The sequence below is a fragment of the Nicotiana tabacum genome, chromosome 22, assembly GCF_000715075.1.
Source record: "Nicotiana tabacum cultivar K326 chromosome 22, ASM71507v2, whole genome shotgun sequence".
In the NCBI taxonomy this organism is placed as follows: Eukaryota; Viridiplantae; Streptophyta; class Magnoliopsida; order Solanales; family Solanaceae; genus Nicotiana; species Nicotiana tabacum.
Genome location: NC_134101.1, coordinates 103420436 through 103439053, shown reverse-complemented (window position 1 = coordinate 103439053; position 18618 = coordinate 103420436). Strand labels below are relative to the sequence as shown.

Below are 18618 nucleotides of genomic sequence, written 5' to 3'. Positions count from 1 at the left end.
TGAATTCAACAAAGTAAAAGGAAAATTATTACTATAATATATTACATTATATATATATATATATATATATATATATATATATATATCTTGCGTTATATGTTTGTTTCTTTTTGTTGGTTTTTTCTATGTATTTGGAAGAAGTGTTAGGTTAACAAACTTTCATAACGTGAATGTATGAGCTAAATTTGTTTTATTTTTTAATATATATCGTTGCCTGAGACCGCACGAAGCGCAGAAAAATTTACTAGTTTATGCATAAAATTTGTTTCTTTTTGTTGGTTTTTTCTATGTATTTGGAAGAAGTGTTAGGTTAACAAACTTTCATAACGTGAATGTATGAGCTAAATTTGTTTTATTTTTTAATATATATCGTTGCCTGAGACCGCACGAAGCGCAGAAAAATTTACTAGTTTATGCATAAAATTTATACCCACATATAATAAAACCCCAAGTGATACACACTTGTAAGCAATTTATATGTATAATTCCTTTTGAAATCAAACTTTTAAATATTAGGTAATGCTCTGAAAGTAATATTTGACTTGGTAGATAGTTTAAATAAGGAAAGATTAATAATCAAATTTTATTTAATTTCAAAGTCCAAAATATTAGGAAAATATTTAAATGACAATTATGTCCAATTGAAATCCATTTTTAAAGAATAAAAAAGGCGAATAATATTTCACCAAGGGAGGGGTTTCATGCTTTTATATATGTGTGTGTATATATATATATAGAGAGAGAGAGCGAGAGAGAATTACTTAAGTATTTTTTTTTGTTAAACACTGTCAAGTTGGGTGTGGGACTATGAGTTATAAGATCAGTAGCATGTACCTTTATAACCAGAGGCGAAGCGATGTGTATCCAAGGATAGGTCAACTGAACACCGTTCGACGAAAAATTATATTGTGTATATGGGTTAAATAGTGCTTTTTATTGATATATAATAAACTTTGAACACTTTTGAAACAACTGAAATAGGTAGTCCACTGGCATAGGGTGTTCAAAACTATTCCATGTGTTGCGTGTTCGTTCCTCAACTCTTTCATCAGTATACACTTTTTAAAAACAAAGCAGATAAAAGCAGGCTCAATTTCTCATTTCCCGCCAATCATGTTGAGTTGCACACTTGCGCTTAGCTCTCTTTCTCTTCTTACAATGTGTGCCCTTTTCAAATAAGGTTCTTACAATATACTTAATATGGATATCTATGTTATTTACCCCCAAGGCCAACCTCTCACACCTCCTGACTGGGGCATCTGTACTTCTCCTTTCGTACTGGTCTGCTCATATAGGTGATAGTAACTATACTTTGTGTATTATTATTTATGTTATTTTAATTTATACAATTATTAGTTCCATTACAAGTGTTTTTATGATTTAATTATATATTACCTATTCTTTTTATTTTAATTTATGTGAAACTATTTAACTAGGCATGTAGTTTAATAAAGAAAAAAGATTGGCAACTTGTTATCTTATATACAGTATACCATAACATCTGTATGGTTATAAGACATTTGAAGCTTGTTGTCTTAAATATGCTATAAGTGGTGTATAAAAGCTTTTATTAATGGTAAAAATGTTGAGCCGAGGGTGTTTTGGAAACAACCTTTCTACCCCTCTGAGGTAAGGGTAAGATCTGCGTACACTCTACCCTCCCCAGACCCCACTTGTGAGATTTTACTGGGTTGTTGTTGTTAATGATAAAAATGAAGTATAAGTTAATTTGTTCTATATTTAATTTAGAAATGAGAAATTCGTTTTTTATCGAACCAAAGAGGAAATAAGGTCATATAAAATGAAAAGGGGAGAGTAGTTTGATTTAAATTTTTCGTTGCACCAATTCATCTAAAAGAAATTATTTATCTCTTCAAAGTTTGAACACCCTTACTAAATTTTCTGGCTTCACCACCGTGCATAACACTAGCTCTTGCACATGTAGGTTCTGGAAAGTGCCCGACAAGTTGTAAACTTCCCTCTTTCCTCTACACCGATACCCTATGATCAAGTAAAAAATCAGTGTGAGGCCCTTGTGACTGGTAAACAACACAAGATGTCAGCCCTCCAGAGTTTCAAGATGCAACAGGAAACCAAGGCATTACAATCCTATAATGCAATGGACAGGAAGAGCCCTTCTTTACCAAAGATGGTGAGAATCACTCCGTCCATTTATCATTTAGTCTATCGTAGCTTCTTTACATGAATAACAATAGCTTTTGTGTTTGAATGAAATATTTACTTATCATAATATAATTTTTGGTAAACTGAAGAGCTACAGAGCTGTTAGAAGAGCTTTAAGTTGTTGTGATATCCTGTGACAAAACTTTGTTTAGCATATTATTGTTTCCAAGAATCGGTTAAAGTACAAAAATTCAAATGGTTTATAGCATTTCATTTAACTTACATGCCAGCATATCGTTTTAATCACACCAAACTGAAGTGGAAGAGCTTCTTTCTCAACTGATATTGAAGCAAAGAAGCAGAGCACTCCATACGGGGGGAAATGAGCGGAGTTCATTCAGATCCTCCCACATGTTCAATCTTTGTTTAGTGGTTTCCCAAACCTTAAGAATGCAAGATTTGTATCTTAATATGTGAAATTTATCAATGTTTGACTCCAACTTCATAGGATTCATTCCATGAACATCATAATTGACAATTTAAGGTGTTCCGATTTCCTAGATAATACTGCCTCCGTCCCATAATATGTGACACTTCTTCATTTTAGTTTATCCCCAAAACCGAGACCTTTCTCTTCCTGGAAACTAGTTAATCTTACATCCCCATTTTACCCTTTGTGATATGACTTTTTGGTACTTTGAGGGTGTTCAAATTGGCTTAAAAGCTAGTCAAACCAACTTAAAAGCATTTTTCTCTTGCTTGAGTGTTGGCAAACTTAAAATAGCTTTTAAGCTGAAAGAATTCAAAACAAGGCAAAAGCTATAAGTTGGCCACTCCAACTTGTTGCTTTTTGGCTTAAAATACACGTGGGGTTTGACCAAATAAAGTACAATTCTATCCCCTGTCTTTCTTCCTCTCAGCCTATCTCTTGTCATTGCCATTGCTTTCAGGTCTGATACCATTTCGTGAAGTTTGTCTCCATCTTCTTGTGAATTCCATTTCAGTGAATTAGTGAAATTTGCAAAGATAGGAAGAAAACAAATGTTGTCGATGGTTGCCAAAAAAAAAGGCGAAAATATTTACTGCCTGACTCGTTGTCTCCTATGTTGAAAAAAAGGTTTGGAACCCTGTAGAGGATGAAGAGGGGCTAAGGATCTTCCTCTCTACAGTGCTTTTCGAGGCTCCCCCAGAATAAGTAAGGCCCCGTTTGCCTGGCTGAAGATGGGAATAAAGAGTAAGGATTGAGGAATAGACGGAATAGATTGAATCGTCAGAGCTGACACCTCCTTTTCTACCTTTCTATCTATTCTTCTCATCCCAGCTCCCCCCTAATTGAATTCAAGCTTCTTTTTATGCTATTTGGAGCGAAATTCACTAGAACTAGAAGGAGCAAATAGCTACAATTGCTCTTGGTTTGACGAACTGTTCTGTAGCGGAGTCGCCACCACACCTGTCGGGCCGGGTAAGCTACGACTGTTAATCATAGGTAACTGTGTGAAGGAGATGCTATGGTAAAAAGATACATTCATTTACTCCATGTACACACTTTAGAGTAAGATTTATCTTATAAGCAATTTTTAAGCTTGACGAGTTATATATGCTCTTTCTTCGACAAGAATTCAAAGTACAATACTTTTAATAGTTTCATAATTCATACACGGGTGTTCTGATTTTGCTAAAAGTGAAAAAAACCTCTCTAAATTAAAATAATTGTCTAATAAATTTAGAATTTTTACTAAATTGTGACATAAACTAATTTGTACTATAATCAATTTAGAATTAAAATCCTACAATAATAAATTCATTTTTAGTGCTAATAGCTTTAAGGGCATTTTAGTCATTTTAATAGAAAATAGTGCTTATTAGCTTTTCTGCCAAACATATCAACTGCTTATTTTCATCTCCAGCATTTCTAGCTAAACACTAGAAAATAGTGCTTATTAGTCATTTTAATAGAAAATAGTGCTTAACCAGCTGATGAAGTGCTCAACGGTGCATTGCCACCAAGGAGATAAGTATCGGACAAATGCAACTTTGGAAAGTGAAAAGAATGTGTTACTGTACTCAAGACCATAAATCTAAGTATATTCATTGGTACAAGGCTAGCCTTTAGCTGATCAATCTTGCCATCCCGACCCATTTTCTCTCTATAGACCCAACAACACCTAGCAATAGATATGTCCTCCGATAACTAAATCAATTCCCAAGGGCTATAAAGCTAAGTGTACCCTTTGGCAACAAAGCGCCACCTTTAACTGATCAATTTTGCCATCCAAATTCATTTTCACTATATAGACCCAACAACACCTAAAAGTAGATTTGTTCTCCGGTAACTTATATACTGAACCAATTCCATCATGACATAGTATTAGGGGATAAATGATGATAACTCAAGCAATTATATGTAGGATGCTGATTTCGAGTAGTACAAATACCTTTATGAATGACTATGGGTGGGATTTGTGTTTGATGAAGGCACGACTACAAGACGAGTCTTGGAGCTACCTATGTGCTACCATACATATTCATTTGAAGAGCTCTCTGTGGTGTCACCGGGAGGATGAGTACATTTGGAATAGACCTAGAGAATGGAAAATCGGCTTAAGAGTTGGCTCGAAAGTTGACTTGTGGTATGGGGAGCATAGGGACGGGTAAAACTTGAGGAGTTAGATATCTATTTGCTGTATTTGGTGAAAAATAGGCAAAAGAAGGTTACATCATCTACTAAGATAAAATATTTACTTGTTATTGGATCATAGAATTTGTAACCTTTATGGAGGCGAAAGTACACTAGGAAGACACATTTCACCTATTTGGCCTGAAGTTCATCTTCCCTACAATTGTGATCATAAAGGTAGGGGTAAGGTCACGTACTCTCTATCCTCCCCAGACCCCATTTGTGGGGTTACACTGGGTATGTTATGGTCGTTGTTATTGTGATCATGAACTAAGTAGGCAATATCAAACACTCGCAATGGAAGGTGGTGAGGACTATATTTGGAGCTGGAATTGAAAGAAGACCTTGATGTTACAGTAAAGTAGATGGTATACGGTTAATTAGATGACAAATGTGAGAATTACATCCCTCCAAAAGCTAAAAGGAACATGATGGTGTGTAAGTAGGGTATACCATATTCCATAAGATGCCTTTTTACATTTGAGAATCCATTTTGTTGAGGAGTATATGTACAAGATATGTGGTGAGTGATTCCAATGAGAAGACGTGAAACTAACAAAGGGAGATGATAAGCATCCATTGGCATTACCACTACGCAATACCTTAATTGAAACACCGAATTGATTGCGAACCTTAGTACAAAACTTGTGAAAGATAAAACAATTCAGAATGGTTCTTTTTTGAACAACACCTATGGGCAAACAAGAATGGTGATCAATGAAGATGATGCAAATCAAGAAGCTATATTAGCCTTTTGTTATTTAGCTCGCCAAAAACAAGTTCTTATATGCCCGCGAATAGGTATGTGGACGTGTCTTCAAGTTCAAAAGGCCCAAGAGTGATTTCAAGAAGCCAAGACCCTTTCCTTCTTAAAATAGGATTTAGTTTATTCCTTTTAGAATAAGGATTTTCGTTTTAGTAGGATTCTAGTTTCTTTTCCTTATAGAATAGGGATTTTACTTTCCTTATTAGAATAGGAATTGTAGTCATCAAAGAAGAGACTCTAGGCCTATATAAAGGGTTCTCTTGCCTTGTAGAATGCAATTCACGTTTTTAAGGTTTGCGTAGTTTTACAATAGAGTATTTTTCTCTATTTTGTCTTTTTTATCCTTGTTTTTGGTTCCAAGCAAGGTGGTGATAGTCTTTATCTTGTTTTCAATTACATGTGGTGTTTCTTTATCACGTTAACTGATTCCAAGTGGTGACTTTAGGAACTTTTCTTTCAAGAACACGTTTCTTGATCTAAATTTGTTATTTTGATATCCTAGAATCAGAACTTTCATTGAACCGCTACAACTTCAATATTTACTTGTTTTGAACGAGTAAATAGTCTTTCTTATAGTTCGAATCATCATCTTTCACCTCGTTTTTGAATCATCGGATTCCGAATCCTAAAACTTGAGATACGTTGTTTCCTAAAATCCGCCCATAAACCACGTTTTTGTTTCAAGATCTTGATCCTGGTCGGTTGGTTCTTTTTTAATTCGAAGAATCACATCAATTTGGTATCAGAGCAGTAGGTGGTGAACCTAATATGCAAGCAAGAAAAGGTCGTTGGGTTCAAGAGTGAAGGAAGAACATCCGATCGTGACATGGAGATGGAAGAGATGAGAAGGACAATTGAACAACTACAGAGGCAACTCCAACAGGCAAGAACGACACAGAAGGCCCAAGGAAGACGATGAAGGGGACTCTGATATTAACCCCTTTCGTATGGCTGATGGAAATGACTAGTAAAAATTCGGATCCTCCTAGGAGACAAGAATTCGATGAATCTGACCGCCCAAAGAGAAGGAGGAACCATACTCGGGAGAAAAGGGATGATGTGAAGGTTGATGTTCCTGATTTTGATGGAAAAGCACAAGAGGATGCGTTTATGGAGTGGTTATTGACCGTTGAACGAATCTTTAAGTTCAAGGATTATTCTGAGGAGAAAAAGGTTAAGATCGCTGCCATCAAGTTTAAGGGATGTGCTTCACTTTGGTGGGACAATTTGAAGCGAGAAAGAGAAAGAGAAGGTCGTGGTAAGATTCGAACTTGGGAGAAGATGAAGAGAGAACTTCGGAGACGTTTTCTTCCTGATATGTACAAACAAGCGAATTATCTTAAATTTCGTAACTTCCGCCAAGGAGACCAGACCGTAGAAGACTATACTCGAGAGTTTGAATACCTCATGATTAAGTGTGATGCCCCAGAACCTGAGGAACAAACTATAGCAAGATATATTAGTGGCTTAAGGCGTGCCATCTCCGATGTTATTCGCCTACAACCTTATTGGACATTCAATGATGTATGAAAGCTTGCCATCAACATCGAGCAACAACAAAAGGAGCCAAAGAAATTATACTCCAAGAAGAATTACCCCAACCAGGGAGTACTAGTAGTGGTAGTGGTGGAAATTCCAAGGCTATTTATAGAGGTAATTCTTCTAATTCATCTTCAAAGGGTGATGAAAAGAAACCTCAGGGGGATATGACTAGGAAAAGATGTTTTTAGTGCCAAGGTTTTGGTCATGTGCAAGCTGATTGTCCCAACCGAAAGGCTGTTATGCTAGTTGATGAAGAAGATGATTCCAATCATGAAGACAACCCGCCAATTGAGGAAGTTAATGAGGAAGATGAGGATGCCTATGTAGAACCTGATGAAGGTGATATGCTTGTTATTCAGAGGATCTTACATGCTGAACATGAAGATGAAGAATCATCGCAACGAGAGGCCCTTTTCCACACGAGGTGTACATCACATGGCAAGGTATGTTCAGTGATTATCGATGGTGGAAGTTGCACTAATGCTGTTTTGGAAGAGATGGTGACTAAATTGGGTTTGGAAACTGAGGTACACCCCAAACCTTACAAAGTCGGGTGGCTGCAATATGGAGGTATGAAAGTCACTAAAAGATGTTTGGTCTCTTTTTCTATTGGTAAGATTTATAAAGACCAAATTTGGTGTGATGTGGTAAAGATGGATGCTTGCCATTTATTACTTGGAAGACCATGGCAATATGATAAGCGTGCTTTACATGATGCACACCGTACCACCTATTCATTCATAATTGATGGACGTAAGATCATTTTGACACCATTGCAACCAAAAGAACTTTCAAAGAAGGCAAAGACCGTGTCTGATACGCTAATGACCATATCACAAATTATTGGCCACATTAATAAAGGAGAGCCATTGTACATAGCAGTAGCCATGGAAGATTCACAAGATGAGGAGCATGAGTTAGATACACGAGCCAAGAAGTTGCTTGCTAAGTTTGAGGATGTGATCTCGGAAGATGTTCCGTTAGAACTTCCACCCATGCGCGATATTCAACATCAAATTGACCTTATACCCGGAGCATCGTTGCCAAACAAAGTAGCTTATATGATGAATCCTACACAACAAGCTGAACTCCAAAGGCAAGTAGAAGAGCTATTGGAGAGGGGTTTAATAAGGGAGAGCCTTAGTCCCTGTGCTGTGCCTGCTTTGCTTGTTCCTAAGAAAAATGGCATTTGGAGGATGTGTGTTGACAGTCGAGCAATCAACAAGATCACTATCAAATATCGCTTCCCAATCCCAAGGTTAGATAATCTATTTGACCAATTACATGGTTCTAAGATCTTTTCAAAGATTGATTTGAAGAGTGGGTACCACCAGATTCGTATGAGAGAAGGTGATGAATGGAAGACTGCCTTCAAGACTAGCCAAGACTTGTATGAATGGTTGGTAATGCCTTTTGGTTTGTCGAATGCTCCTAGCACATTCATGAGGCTTATGACTCATGCGTTTAGACCATTCATTGGGAAGTTTGTTGTTGTCTACTTTGATGATATCCTAATTTATAGCAAAGAGGAAGTTGAACATGGAAATCATTTGGAGAAGGTTTTTGAAACCTTAAGGAGAGAGAAGCTATATGCACAACTCAAGAAGTGCATCTTTTATACTAACAATGTTTGCTTTCTTGGTTACATTGTAACTAGTGCTGGTATTCAAGCCGACCCAAGCAAGATGGAAGCAATCATAAATTGGCCAATTCCTAGGTCAATTTCAGATATAAGGAGCTTTCATGGAATGGTGTCCTTCTATTGAAGATTTATCAAAAATTTCAGCACTTTGGTTGCCCATATAACTGAGTGTTTGAAAGGAGGCATGTTCAAGTGGAATGAAGAAGCTCAAAAGAGTTTTGAATTGATAAAGAAGAAGATGACACAAGCTCCTATCCTTCAGTTGCCTAACTTTGATGTTTTATTTGATGCTTCAGGTGTTGGTGTTGGTGTCAGAGGAGTTCTTAGCCAGGAAGGTAAACTCGTGGCTTATTTTAGTGAGATGCTAAGTGGATCTAAATTGAAGTACTCCACCTATGAAAAAGAGTTCTATGCTATTGTTCATGTGTTGCAGCATTGGAGTCATTATTTATTGCCAAGAGATTTTGTGCTATGTTCTGATCATGAGGCACTAAAGTATCTTAGTCACCAACAAAAGCTCAACGCAAGGCATGCAAAATGGGTAGAGTTCCTTCAGAATTTTCAGTTCGTAATTAAGCACAAAGCTGGAAACCTCAATCAAGTGGCTGATGCTCTTAGTAGAAGACCATGTTTACTTTCTATGATGCAAACTAATGTATTTGGATTCGACCATATCAAAGAGCTTTATGAAGCTGATCCAGACTTTGGAGATATTTGGAAGAGATGCTTGGAGGGTCCAGAAAGAATGTTTGTAATTCGTGATGGGTTTCTTTACTATGGAAAGCAGCTTTGCATTCCACAAAGCTCTTTAAGGGAGTCCATTGTGAGGGAGGCACATGAGGGTGGATTAGCTGGTCATTTTGGCCATTCTAAAACATTGAAAATGATTCAAGAAAACTTCTACTGGTCTAAATTGAACAAAGATGTGTGAAGGCTGATTGAGCGTTGTGAAACATGTAGAAAAGCAAAAATACATGGGAGCAATAAGGGATTATATGAGCCTTTGCCAATTCCTACAACACCGTGGGAACATATTAGCATGGATTTTGTGCTTGGATTGCCAAGGACTCAAGGAGGCAAGGATGCTATCTTCGTTGTTGTTGACAGATTCTCTAAGATGGCACACTTTATCCCATGTAACAAGACAAGTGATGCAACTCATGTGGCTGTTTTGTTCTTTAACAATATTGTCAAGTTACACAGCATTCCAAGAAGCATTGTCTCTGATCGCGACACTAAGTTTTTCAGTCATTTTTGGCGTACTTTATGAGCTAAGCTTGGTACGGAGTTGAAGTATAGCTCATCTTATCACCCTCAAACAGATGGACAAACAAAGGTAGTCAATCGAAGTTTAGGTGCATTGTTAAGAAGTTTGATCAAGAAGAACATAAGAGAGTGGGAATCCTTGCTACCACATGCTGAGTTTGCTTTCAACAAGTCCGTGAATCGAACAACTGGAAAAAGTCCTTTTGAAGTGGTTTATGGTTAGAATCCTCTAGGTCCATTAGACTTGTCTCCTCTTCTTAAAACCCATTATTTTAGTGAGATGTTGATGAGAGGGTTAAGCAATTAAAAAAGTTGCATGAGAAAGTAGTACAAGGGATTGAGAGACAAACAAAGGCATATAAGAAACAAGTTGATAAGAAGAGAAAACGACAACTCTTTAACGTGGGAGACTTAATCTTGGTATGCTTGAGGAAATAAAGATTTCCTAACCAAAAGTTTCCAAAGTTGCAACCAAGAGCTGATGGTCCATTTCAAGTTATTCAAAAGTTAGGTGACAATGCTTACAGATTGGATCTACCGGACGATTATGGGGTTTCACCAATATTTAATGTTGCTGACCTTGTGCCATTTATAGAGCCTTTATACTCGAGGATGAGTCCTTTTCAACCAGGGGTGCAAATCAAGAAACTATATTAGCCTTTTGTTATTTAGCTCGCCAAAAACAAGTTCTTATATGCCCGCGAATATGTGTGTGGACGTGTCTTCAAGTTCAAAAGGCCCAAGATTGATTTCAAGAAGCCAAGACCTTTTCCTTCTTAAAATAAGATTTAGTTTTTTCCTTTTAGAATAAGGATTTTCCTTTTAGTAGGATTCTAGTTTCTTTTCCTTATAGAATAGGGATTTTACTTTCCTTGTCTAGTTATTTTATTTCCTTATTAGAATAGGAATTGTAGTCATCAAAGAAGAGACTCTAGGCCTATATAAAGGGTTCTCTTGCCTTGTAGAATGCAATTCACGCTTTTAAGGTTTGTGTAGTTTTACAAAAGAGTATTTTTCTCTATTTTGTCTTCTTTATCCTTGTTTTTGGTTCCAAGCAAGGTGGTGATAGTCTTTATCTTGTTTTCAATTACGTGTGATGTTTCTTTATCACGTTAATTGATTCCAAGTGGTGATTTTAGGAACTTTTCATTCAAGAACACATTTCTTGATCTAAATTCGTTATTTTGATATCCTAGAATCAGAACTTTCATTGAACCGCTACAACTTCAATATTTACTTGGGTAGAACGAGTAAACAGTCTTTCTTATAGTTCTAATCATCATCTTTCACCTCGTTTTTGAATCATCGGATTCTGAGTCCTAAAACTTGAGATACATTGCTTCCTAAAATCCGCCCATAAACCACGTTTTCGTTTCAAGATCTTGATCTTGGTCGGTTGGTTCTTGTTAACTCGAAGAATCACATGGTAACAAACTAATGTGACCCTAATTTTGAGACGACACAATTTGGACCTCTTATGTCTAAGTACACAATGTCAAACATAGATGAAACCCTATTATTAACTCTTTTTGGAAATGAAATGCGGGTGTGTTTCCTAATTTGACATGACTCTTATTCAAATGGAGAGGACAACTTAGAGAGACTAGGAACTGATTTATTTTTTTCCAAGACTCAAATGATCCAGACAAATAAGATCTATGGATGCATAGGAAGTGAGGACAGTCTCTATTTGTCCGAAGTAACTTTCCATATCTTGATTACTTGTAGTTGAACAATGTTTGAGACGACTTTGTCTATGCTTTGTACATTATTCGTCTACAAAGCCTCTTATTTAGTTTAAACCTTATAACACACACATCAATCTGATGCATTAAGCTCTCGCTATGTGTGCAGGGTCCGAGGAAGGGCCGGACCATAAGGGTCTATTGCATTTAGCCTTAACCTGTATTTCTGCAAAAGTTGTTTCCACGGCTCGAACTCGTGACCTCCTAGTCACATGACAACAATTTTACCAGTTACACCAAAGCTCCCCTTCCCTATTAATAACTACACACAATACATATTTTACTCCTTAAAACAGTTTTTACAAAATTGAAATATTAAGTAATTTAGGAACCAGAGAATTCCTCAAAAAACTACGTGTCAATTTTGGTCCACTTGATCCTTTTAGTGGTGTTAATTAGTTATCTAAATAAGTGTAGTTCTACATGGAATAGGAGTAGGGTATATATTGTGTATAGTTATAGCGAAATACATAAATGGCCCCTCCAAGTTGTCCACAACGGTCATTTGAACACCTCAACTGACCTATTTATCAAGTAGACACCTCAAATTATTTTTCAGTATATCTCTTAAACCCTTCAAAGTGACATGGCAAAATGTGTGTACTACACTCTCGTTGCAGCAAGTGAAGCTTTCAAAATTGTGTTTATTTCTTTTCTTTTTTTAATTTAACTGGTGGAGCCCACTTTTCTTCACTCTTCTCCAAAATTTTCTTCTGCTATTCACTGCACCTTAACCCACCATTTTCAACACCATAACTTTACCATGACAGTGAATGTGCAAAACAGTAGAAGCCATTGAAACTAGAAGCTATTCACTGCACAAGTTATTTTCATCCATTCCTCTTCAGCCAATCCCAAGAGGCAAAAATTAGTGGTGAAAAAGTGGTGTCTTCAGCTGCAATTAATGGAGCTCGCCGGAACAGATTTTCCGGCAAAAATCCGGCTAGCAAATAAGGTCAACGAACAACAACGCTACTCCCACAGTTACATCGGCTACTTCTAAAACCCGACTCAGAAGCAAAAACAATAGACCCCAGAAATTCGAAATTTTGCAGCAACATGGACGATAAACAGGAAGTGGTTCATGATTGTTGCCGGCGGTCATGGCTGTTGCCGGCGTCCATGGCTATTACCGGCGTCAGTGGCTGTTTGGAAACGGCTGAAGGCACTTCGAGGAGGAAAGGGTCGTTTGGACAGAAGCAGCGGCGCCTTGGAGAGGAGGTTGGACGACTGAATTCTTAGGGGGATTAGGGTCTACTCTTGGTTGAAGAAGAAGAGGGGGCGGCTGGGAGGGGTTTAGGTCTCTAGGGTTTATTTATTATTATTGCTTTTTTTGTTTTATAATAGGTGACAAATTTTTTAGTTAAAATTACACATGGCATTTTCTCATTTGTTCGTTTGACATGAATCCGAGAGTGTATTACACGCGAGGTGGGTTGATGAGGTCGGGTGTTTAATTGACCTACTTTATTGAAGGCTTGAAGTGTCCAACTGAAAATGGGGTTAGTTGAAGTGTTTAACTAACCGTTAAGGACAACTTGAAGGGGCCGTTTATGTATTTCGCCTATAGTTATTAATAGGGCTCATTGTATTATAATTAACACATCAATCATTATTATAATTTTCTTATTATTTCTCACACGGTATCAGAACGTGAATGAGACACATCCGAGAAAGTATGACCCCTCAGCAGAATGGGGTAGCAGAGAGAAAGAATAGGCACCTCATTAAGACTGCTCGCACACTTCTCATTAAGTCCTATGTTCCATTGCGTTTTTTTGGGCGATTCAGTTCTCACAGTTTGTTATTTGATTAATTAGATGCCTTCATCTTCCATTTCACCCTTATACTTTCTTTCCCTTTGTGTTTTTGGGAGCGCATGCTTTGTTTGTAACTTAGCTTATGGGAAAGATAAGTTAGCTCCTCGTGCTCTGAAATGCGTCTTGCTTGGTTATTCCCGAGTTCAAAAGGAATATCGTTGCTACTCACCTAATCTTCGTAGATACCTTATGTTAGTTGATGTCATATTTTTTGAGTCTCGACCTTACTTTACCTATTCTGACCACCTTGATATATCCGAGGTCTTACCTATACCAACATTTGAGGAGTTTACTATAGCTCGCCCTCGAAGAATTTAGTGTCGCTCCTCCTAGATCCCTAGCCACAGGAAACCACTCTTGACTTATCATCGTCGTCCGCGTCCAACATCAGACCCAGCTGATTCATGTCCTCCACCTGACCTTGCTCCTACTGCGGACTTGTCTCCTCCTAGTCCACCAATTGCACTTCAGAAAGGTATACAGTCCACTTAATCCTAATCCACATTATGTGGGTGAGATTTTATCCCTTTTCAAACTGAAACTTAGTTGCTAAAGCTAGCTCCCCTTCATTGTCCTTTTTTATTTGTTTAAGTTATAATCGTCTGCCATCACCTTATTATGCTTTTGTATTTTCTTTGTCCTCTGTTTCAATCCCTAAGTCTACAGGTGAAGCACCGTCTCATCCATGATGGCGATAAGCTATGATTGACTATATGTCTTCTTTACATGTGAGTGGTACTTGGGAAACTTGTTCCTCTTTCTTCAGGTAAAGCTGTTGGTGATTGTCGTTATTGGGATGGCCAGATTGGTCGGCTTGAAGCCCGTCTTGTTGCCTAAGGGTATTCTCAGATATTTGGGCTTGATTACAGTGATACTTTCTCTCTCTTATCAGTCCGTCATCCATGGCTGCTGTGCGCCATTGAGCTCTTTATCAGTTGGGCATTAAGAATGCTTTTCTTCATGGTGATCTTGAGGATGAAGTTTATATGAAAGCAACCACTTGGTTTTGTTGCTCAAGGGGAATGTAGCAGTCTTGTATGTCGGTTGCGCCGGTCACTCTATGGTCTAGAACAGTCTCTTCGAGCCTGGTTTGGTAAGATCAACTCGGTTATTCCTGAGTTTGGCATGAATCACAGTGAAGCTGATTACTCTGTGTTCTATCGACGTTCTACTTCAAATCTTTACATGTATTTGGAAATTTTTGTTGGCGATATTGTTATTACCGGCATTGATCAGGATGGAATTACTAAGTTGAAGCAACATCTCTTTCCGCAATTTCAGACTAAGAATCTGTGAAGATTAAAGTATTTTCTAGGTATTGAGGTCGCTCAGTCTAGGTCAGATATTGTGATCTAATAACAGAAGTATGCCTTAGACATTCTTGAAGAGACAAAAATGACAGGTTGTAGACCCGTTGACACTTCTATGGATCCGAATTTTAAACTTTTGCCAGGACAGAGGGAGCCGCTTAGCGATCCTGCAAGATATAGACAGCTGGTTGGTAAGTTAAATTACCTCACACTGACTGGACCTGATATTTCCTTTCTTGTGAGTCAGTTATGGATTCTCTTTGTGATAGTCATTGGGATGCAGTAGTCCACATTCTTCGGTATATAATATCATCTCCAGGTAAAGGTTTATTGTTTGAGGATCGAGGCCATGAGCAAATCGCTGGATACTCAGATGTTGATTGGGTAGGATCACCTTCTGATAGACGTTCTACGTTTGGATATTGTATTTTAGTAGGAGGAAACTTGGTGTCTTGGTAGAGCAAGAAACATAATGTGATTGCTAGGTCTAGTGCAGAAGCAGAATATCGAGCAATGGCTATAGCAATATGTGAGCTAGTTTGGATCAAACAACTATTGCTCAATGAGTTGAAATTTGGTGAAATCAGCCAAATAGAACTTGTGTATGATAATCAATCTACCCCTCTTATTGCATTAAATCCAGTGTTTGATAAGAGAACTAAACACATTGAGATTGACTGTCATTTCGTCAAAGAAAAGATACTCTCGGGAGATATTGCTACAAAGTTTGTAAAGTAGAATGATCAGCTTGTAGATATTTTCACCAATTTCTCACTGGTCCTCATATTAGTTATATTTATAACAAGTTGTATGCCCCAGCTTGAGGGTGCTCTTGGGGTGACTCGAACTCACAACCTCTTGGTTGGAAGTGGAGGGTGCTCATCACTAGAGCAACCCACTCTTGTCTAATTATAGTTAACACATCAATCAATAATATAATTTTCCTATTATTTCTCACAAGTGGTAGCAATCTCACTAGCATTCTTAACTAAGTGATCAATCATATGTATGATCCATAAAGCATAATTCAATTGAAGCAAACCATGACATGTAATTACTACTACCATCCAAGTTCACTTGTGATAACAGAGGGAGACCTTGAAAGGGAGGAAAAGGGGTTTAGTTTCACTTGTATTTGAGAGTCACCTTTCTTTGGGTCATATTGAGGTTTCCAAGGAGTTTTGTAGTTGAGAATTAAAGAGTGGAGTCCTAAAAGCTAGAACAAGTAATTGATACTGCCGGAATACATCTGGAAGTGCCGGAAAAATGAATCTCAGAGATGATATATAACTGGAGAGTGCCCGAACACTGCTGGAGGAGCCGAAAAAGTAATGTCAAATCTGTTTTACCACTATAGATGCCGGAATACCATTTTGAAGCCTCTGAATTGATGATCTGAAGCAGCACTAGTGAGAAATAGAGGTTGGACCACTTGGGATGAGCCCATGATGGTGATTCGACTGATGTCAGAGCTAGTGAGAAAACATCAGAATGTCTCACGCGCCTGCGCAAGTACGAAGTTCTAGCAAGACTGGACTGACATGGCTCCCGACAATGAGATTTCTAGTGATGGGCTTCTCAGTTTGAGGTCGTCGGAGCCTTGCGATTCTTTTGGGGTGAGAACTGATGCTTAGAACTAACTCCACACCTCCTAATTGGAATTTCCAATCGGGAGGACTGTGCCTTCTCTGAACAGAGGCTTTTGTCCTTTTTGTGAGGGAAAAAAAGAAAGAAAAAGGATATGAGAATTCTTCTTTGGCTGATGGCTCTGGTTCCATGAAGAAGCAGAGTAATTCAGAATGGAAAGATTAATTATTCCGTCAAGTTTGGTTGGGAGTTTATAATAATTGTAAGTTTATACAATTTGGTAAAGTGTATAACTACAAAAAGAAACAACTAATTAATAGTAAATGTAAATCATGTACTATCTTAACAGTGACAGTGTTTTGAGTTTATTTTTTTTAAAAGAGTGAAGGGTAATTGTTTTGCAATAATTTGGAAAATCACGATGTTTTTTGCGGTGTTGTAAAAAGCATCGCTTCATCGCTTTAGATGTGAAGCCACGAGGCGATGGGTAGATTGCTTTTTCAGTGTGAGACGCGGCAAGCTGAAGGAAAAGCTCGCTTCTTAGGCAGAAGCGTGTGCAGCGAGGAAAGAAGAAAAAGAGATTCAGATTTTCTTTTTTGAAAAGGAGAGATTCAGATTTGTATGGAAGTTTTTCTCCCTGCTTGGCGCGACTTTTTTCTTCTTTAGCAGCAGCATTCGTGACCTTTTTGTCTTTGGAGGTAAAAAGCATTGAGCGATTTAGAGTAGAATATTGCTACCCATTCAAGTATTTGAGAACTTCAAAATCAAGAAAACTGATACTGGTCTAACCTTAAAAAAAGTTGATTTGGTCTAATTTTCCTTTTCTGGCTATGAAGAATGTGCATTTACTTCTATCTAGTTTTTGATCAATTCTTCTTTTGATAAAGCTGTGAGTTAATCTTTCAATATATCATCATATTAGGACATTGTAGAGCTTATATGTATCTTCTGGGATGTTATATGCTATTTTTAGCTGAACTAGGAGTACACAAATTGGAATAGCCTTGATGTCGCTGAATCCAGGTTACCCAATTTGCGGAACTATCTAAACATCTTGGGGACGAGGTATATTTTCTGGTAACATCTCTATGAAATAGAGGGGTTTGCTTCCCTATGCTGAAGGAGGTAGATGTGGATTGTTTCCGTCAGACATCAGTGCCCAAGTAAATGTACAGATTAGCTGTACGGAAGATGAAGATCAATGCCCCATTAATGGTTTCTAGTACATCCTTTAACTTTGATAAGTAAGTTTTGTACAGGTCATAATGTGGAAAAATAGAACGATCTTCACTGATGCTTCAAGTTTTGCACTTTTTAGCAAGCTGAGTAACGGCTTTCAAAATAGGGATATTGCTTTATTTATTTCTGTTCTGTTATACGAGGAAGTTTCCATCCATATTATCGAGGAATTTAAACTGTTCCTTTTGCTTGTGTTCACAGGATACGGAGCTTCACCAAGATCTACAATTAGCAGTAGTTGAATCAGCTCACTCACAAAACTCTCTCTCATGTTCTCGGGAGTATGGGCAACAGTCCTTTAGGTTGCCACCTTCAAGCCCCTATGACAAGTTCTTGAAAGCAGCAGGATGCTGACTGACTTGATGCTTTTACTTGCACGTACCTTCTAATACCCCTGTAAGTATCATGTTGAACCCAAATCAGTGTCAATTTCTTTTTTCGAGAAACTACTTTACTCTTTACCACTTTCAAAAATAATTAATTCAATGTGTATAACGTCAAAGTGTGCAATTATTACTGGATTGTTGTTGTCGTTATACGAGAAACTACTTCACTCTTTACCACTTTCAAAAATAATTAATTCAATGTGTATTTAGTTCATATAATGTCAAGTGTGCAAGCTGGAAAACATAAAGGGAAAGAACTTATATTACCTTTTTATTTATTAGCAGAAAAAGGAAAAGAGAAAAAGAAATGATTGTCTCTAGTCTTTGTAGCTTTCTATATCTTTGCTGAACTGGTATGTCTATAGCGACTAATGGAGAGCAATGTAGAAAATGACTTTCGCTGCTTTGTTTCATGATGCAGTTCCTTTTTTTAGTTTGTATACAAAAAAATAATTATGGGTTTTTTTTTCTTTAAGTTCCTTATTCCTTTCAAATAAATATTAAAAATTAATCA

The 18618-nt window shown here is 37.4% G+C and overlaps 2 protein-coding genes across 12 annotated transcripts in view; both read left to right on the top strand.

The window, feature by feature from the left end:
- The window catches only part of LOC107809442 (protein SEMI-ROLLED LEAF 2), a 70029-nt gene extending 51706 nt beyond the window's left edge, over positions 1–18323 (top strand). For 9 of the 11 annotated variants that reach the window (XM_075244054.1, XM_075244056.1, XM_075244050.1 and 6 more), the window contains 2 exons: positions 1946–2152; positions 17920–18323. In XM_075244054.1, coding sequence (XP_075100155.1) covers positions 1946–2152; positions 17920–18072 — 360 coding nt within the window. In that variant the 3' untranslated portion in view covers positions 18073–18323. The remainder of the gene's footprint in view (positions 1–1945; positions 2153–17919) is intronic. The other 2 variants (XM_075244060.1, XM_075244059.1) reach the window with 1 other exon arrangement.
- Positions 6383–7188, top strand: LOC142176418 (uncharacterized). The gene has a single exon (XM_075244061.1). It carries the CDS (start codon positions 6483–6485, stop codon positions 7095–7097), a length of 615 nt encoding a protein of 204 aa, XP_075100162.1. The 5' UTR covers positions 6383–6482; the 3' UTR covers positions 7098–7188.
- Positions 18324–18618: the final 295 nt, after the last annotated feature.

What these genes read in the sequence shown, in the direction of transcription:
- LOC142176418 (XM_075244061.1), top strand. Translation starts at nt 6,483, where the DNA reads ATGAAGGGGACTCTGATATTAACCCCTTTCGTATGGCTGATGGAAATG.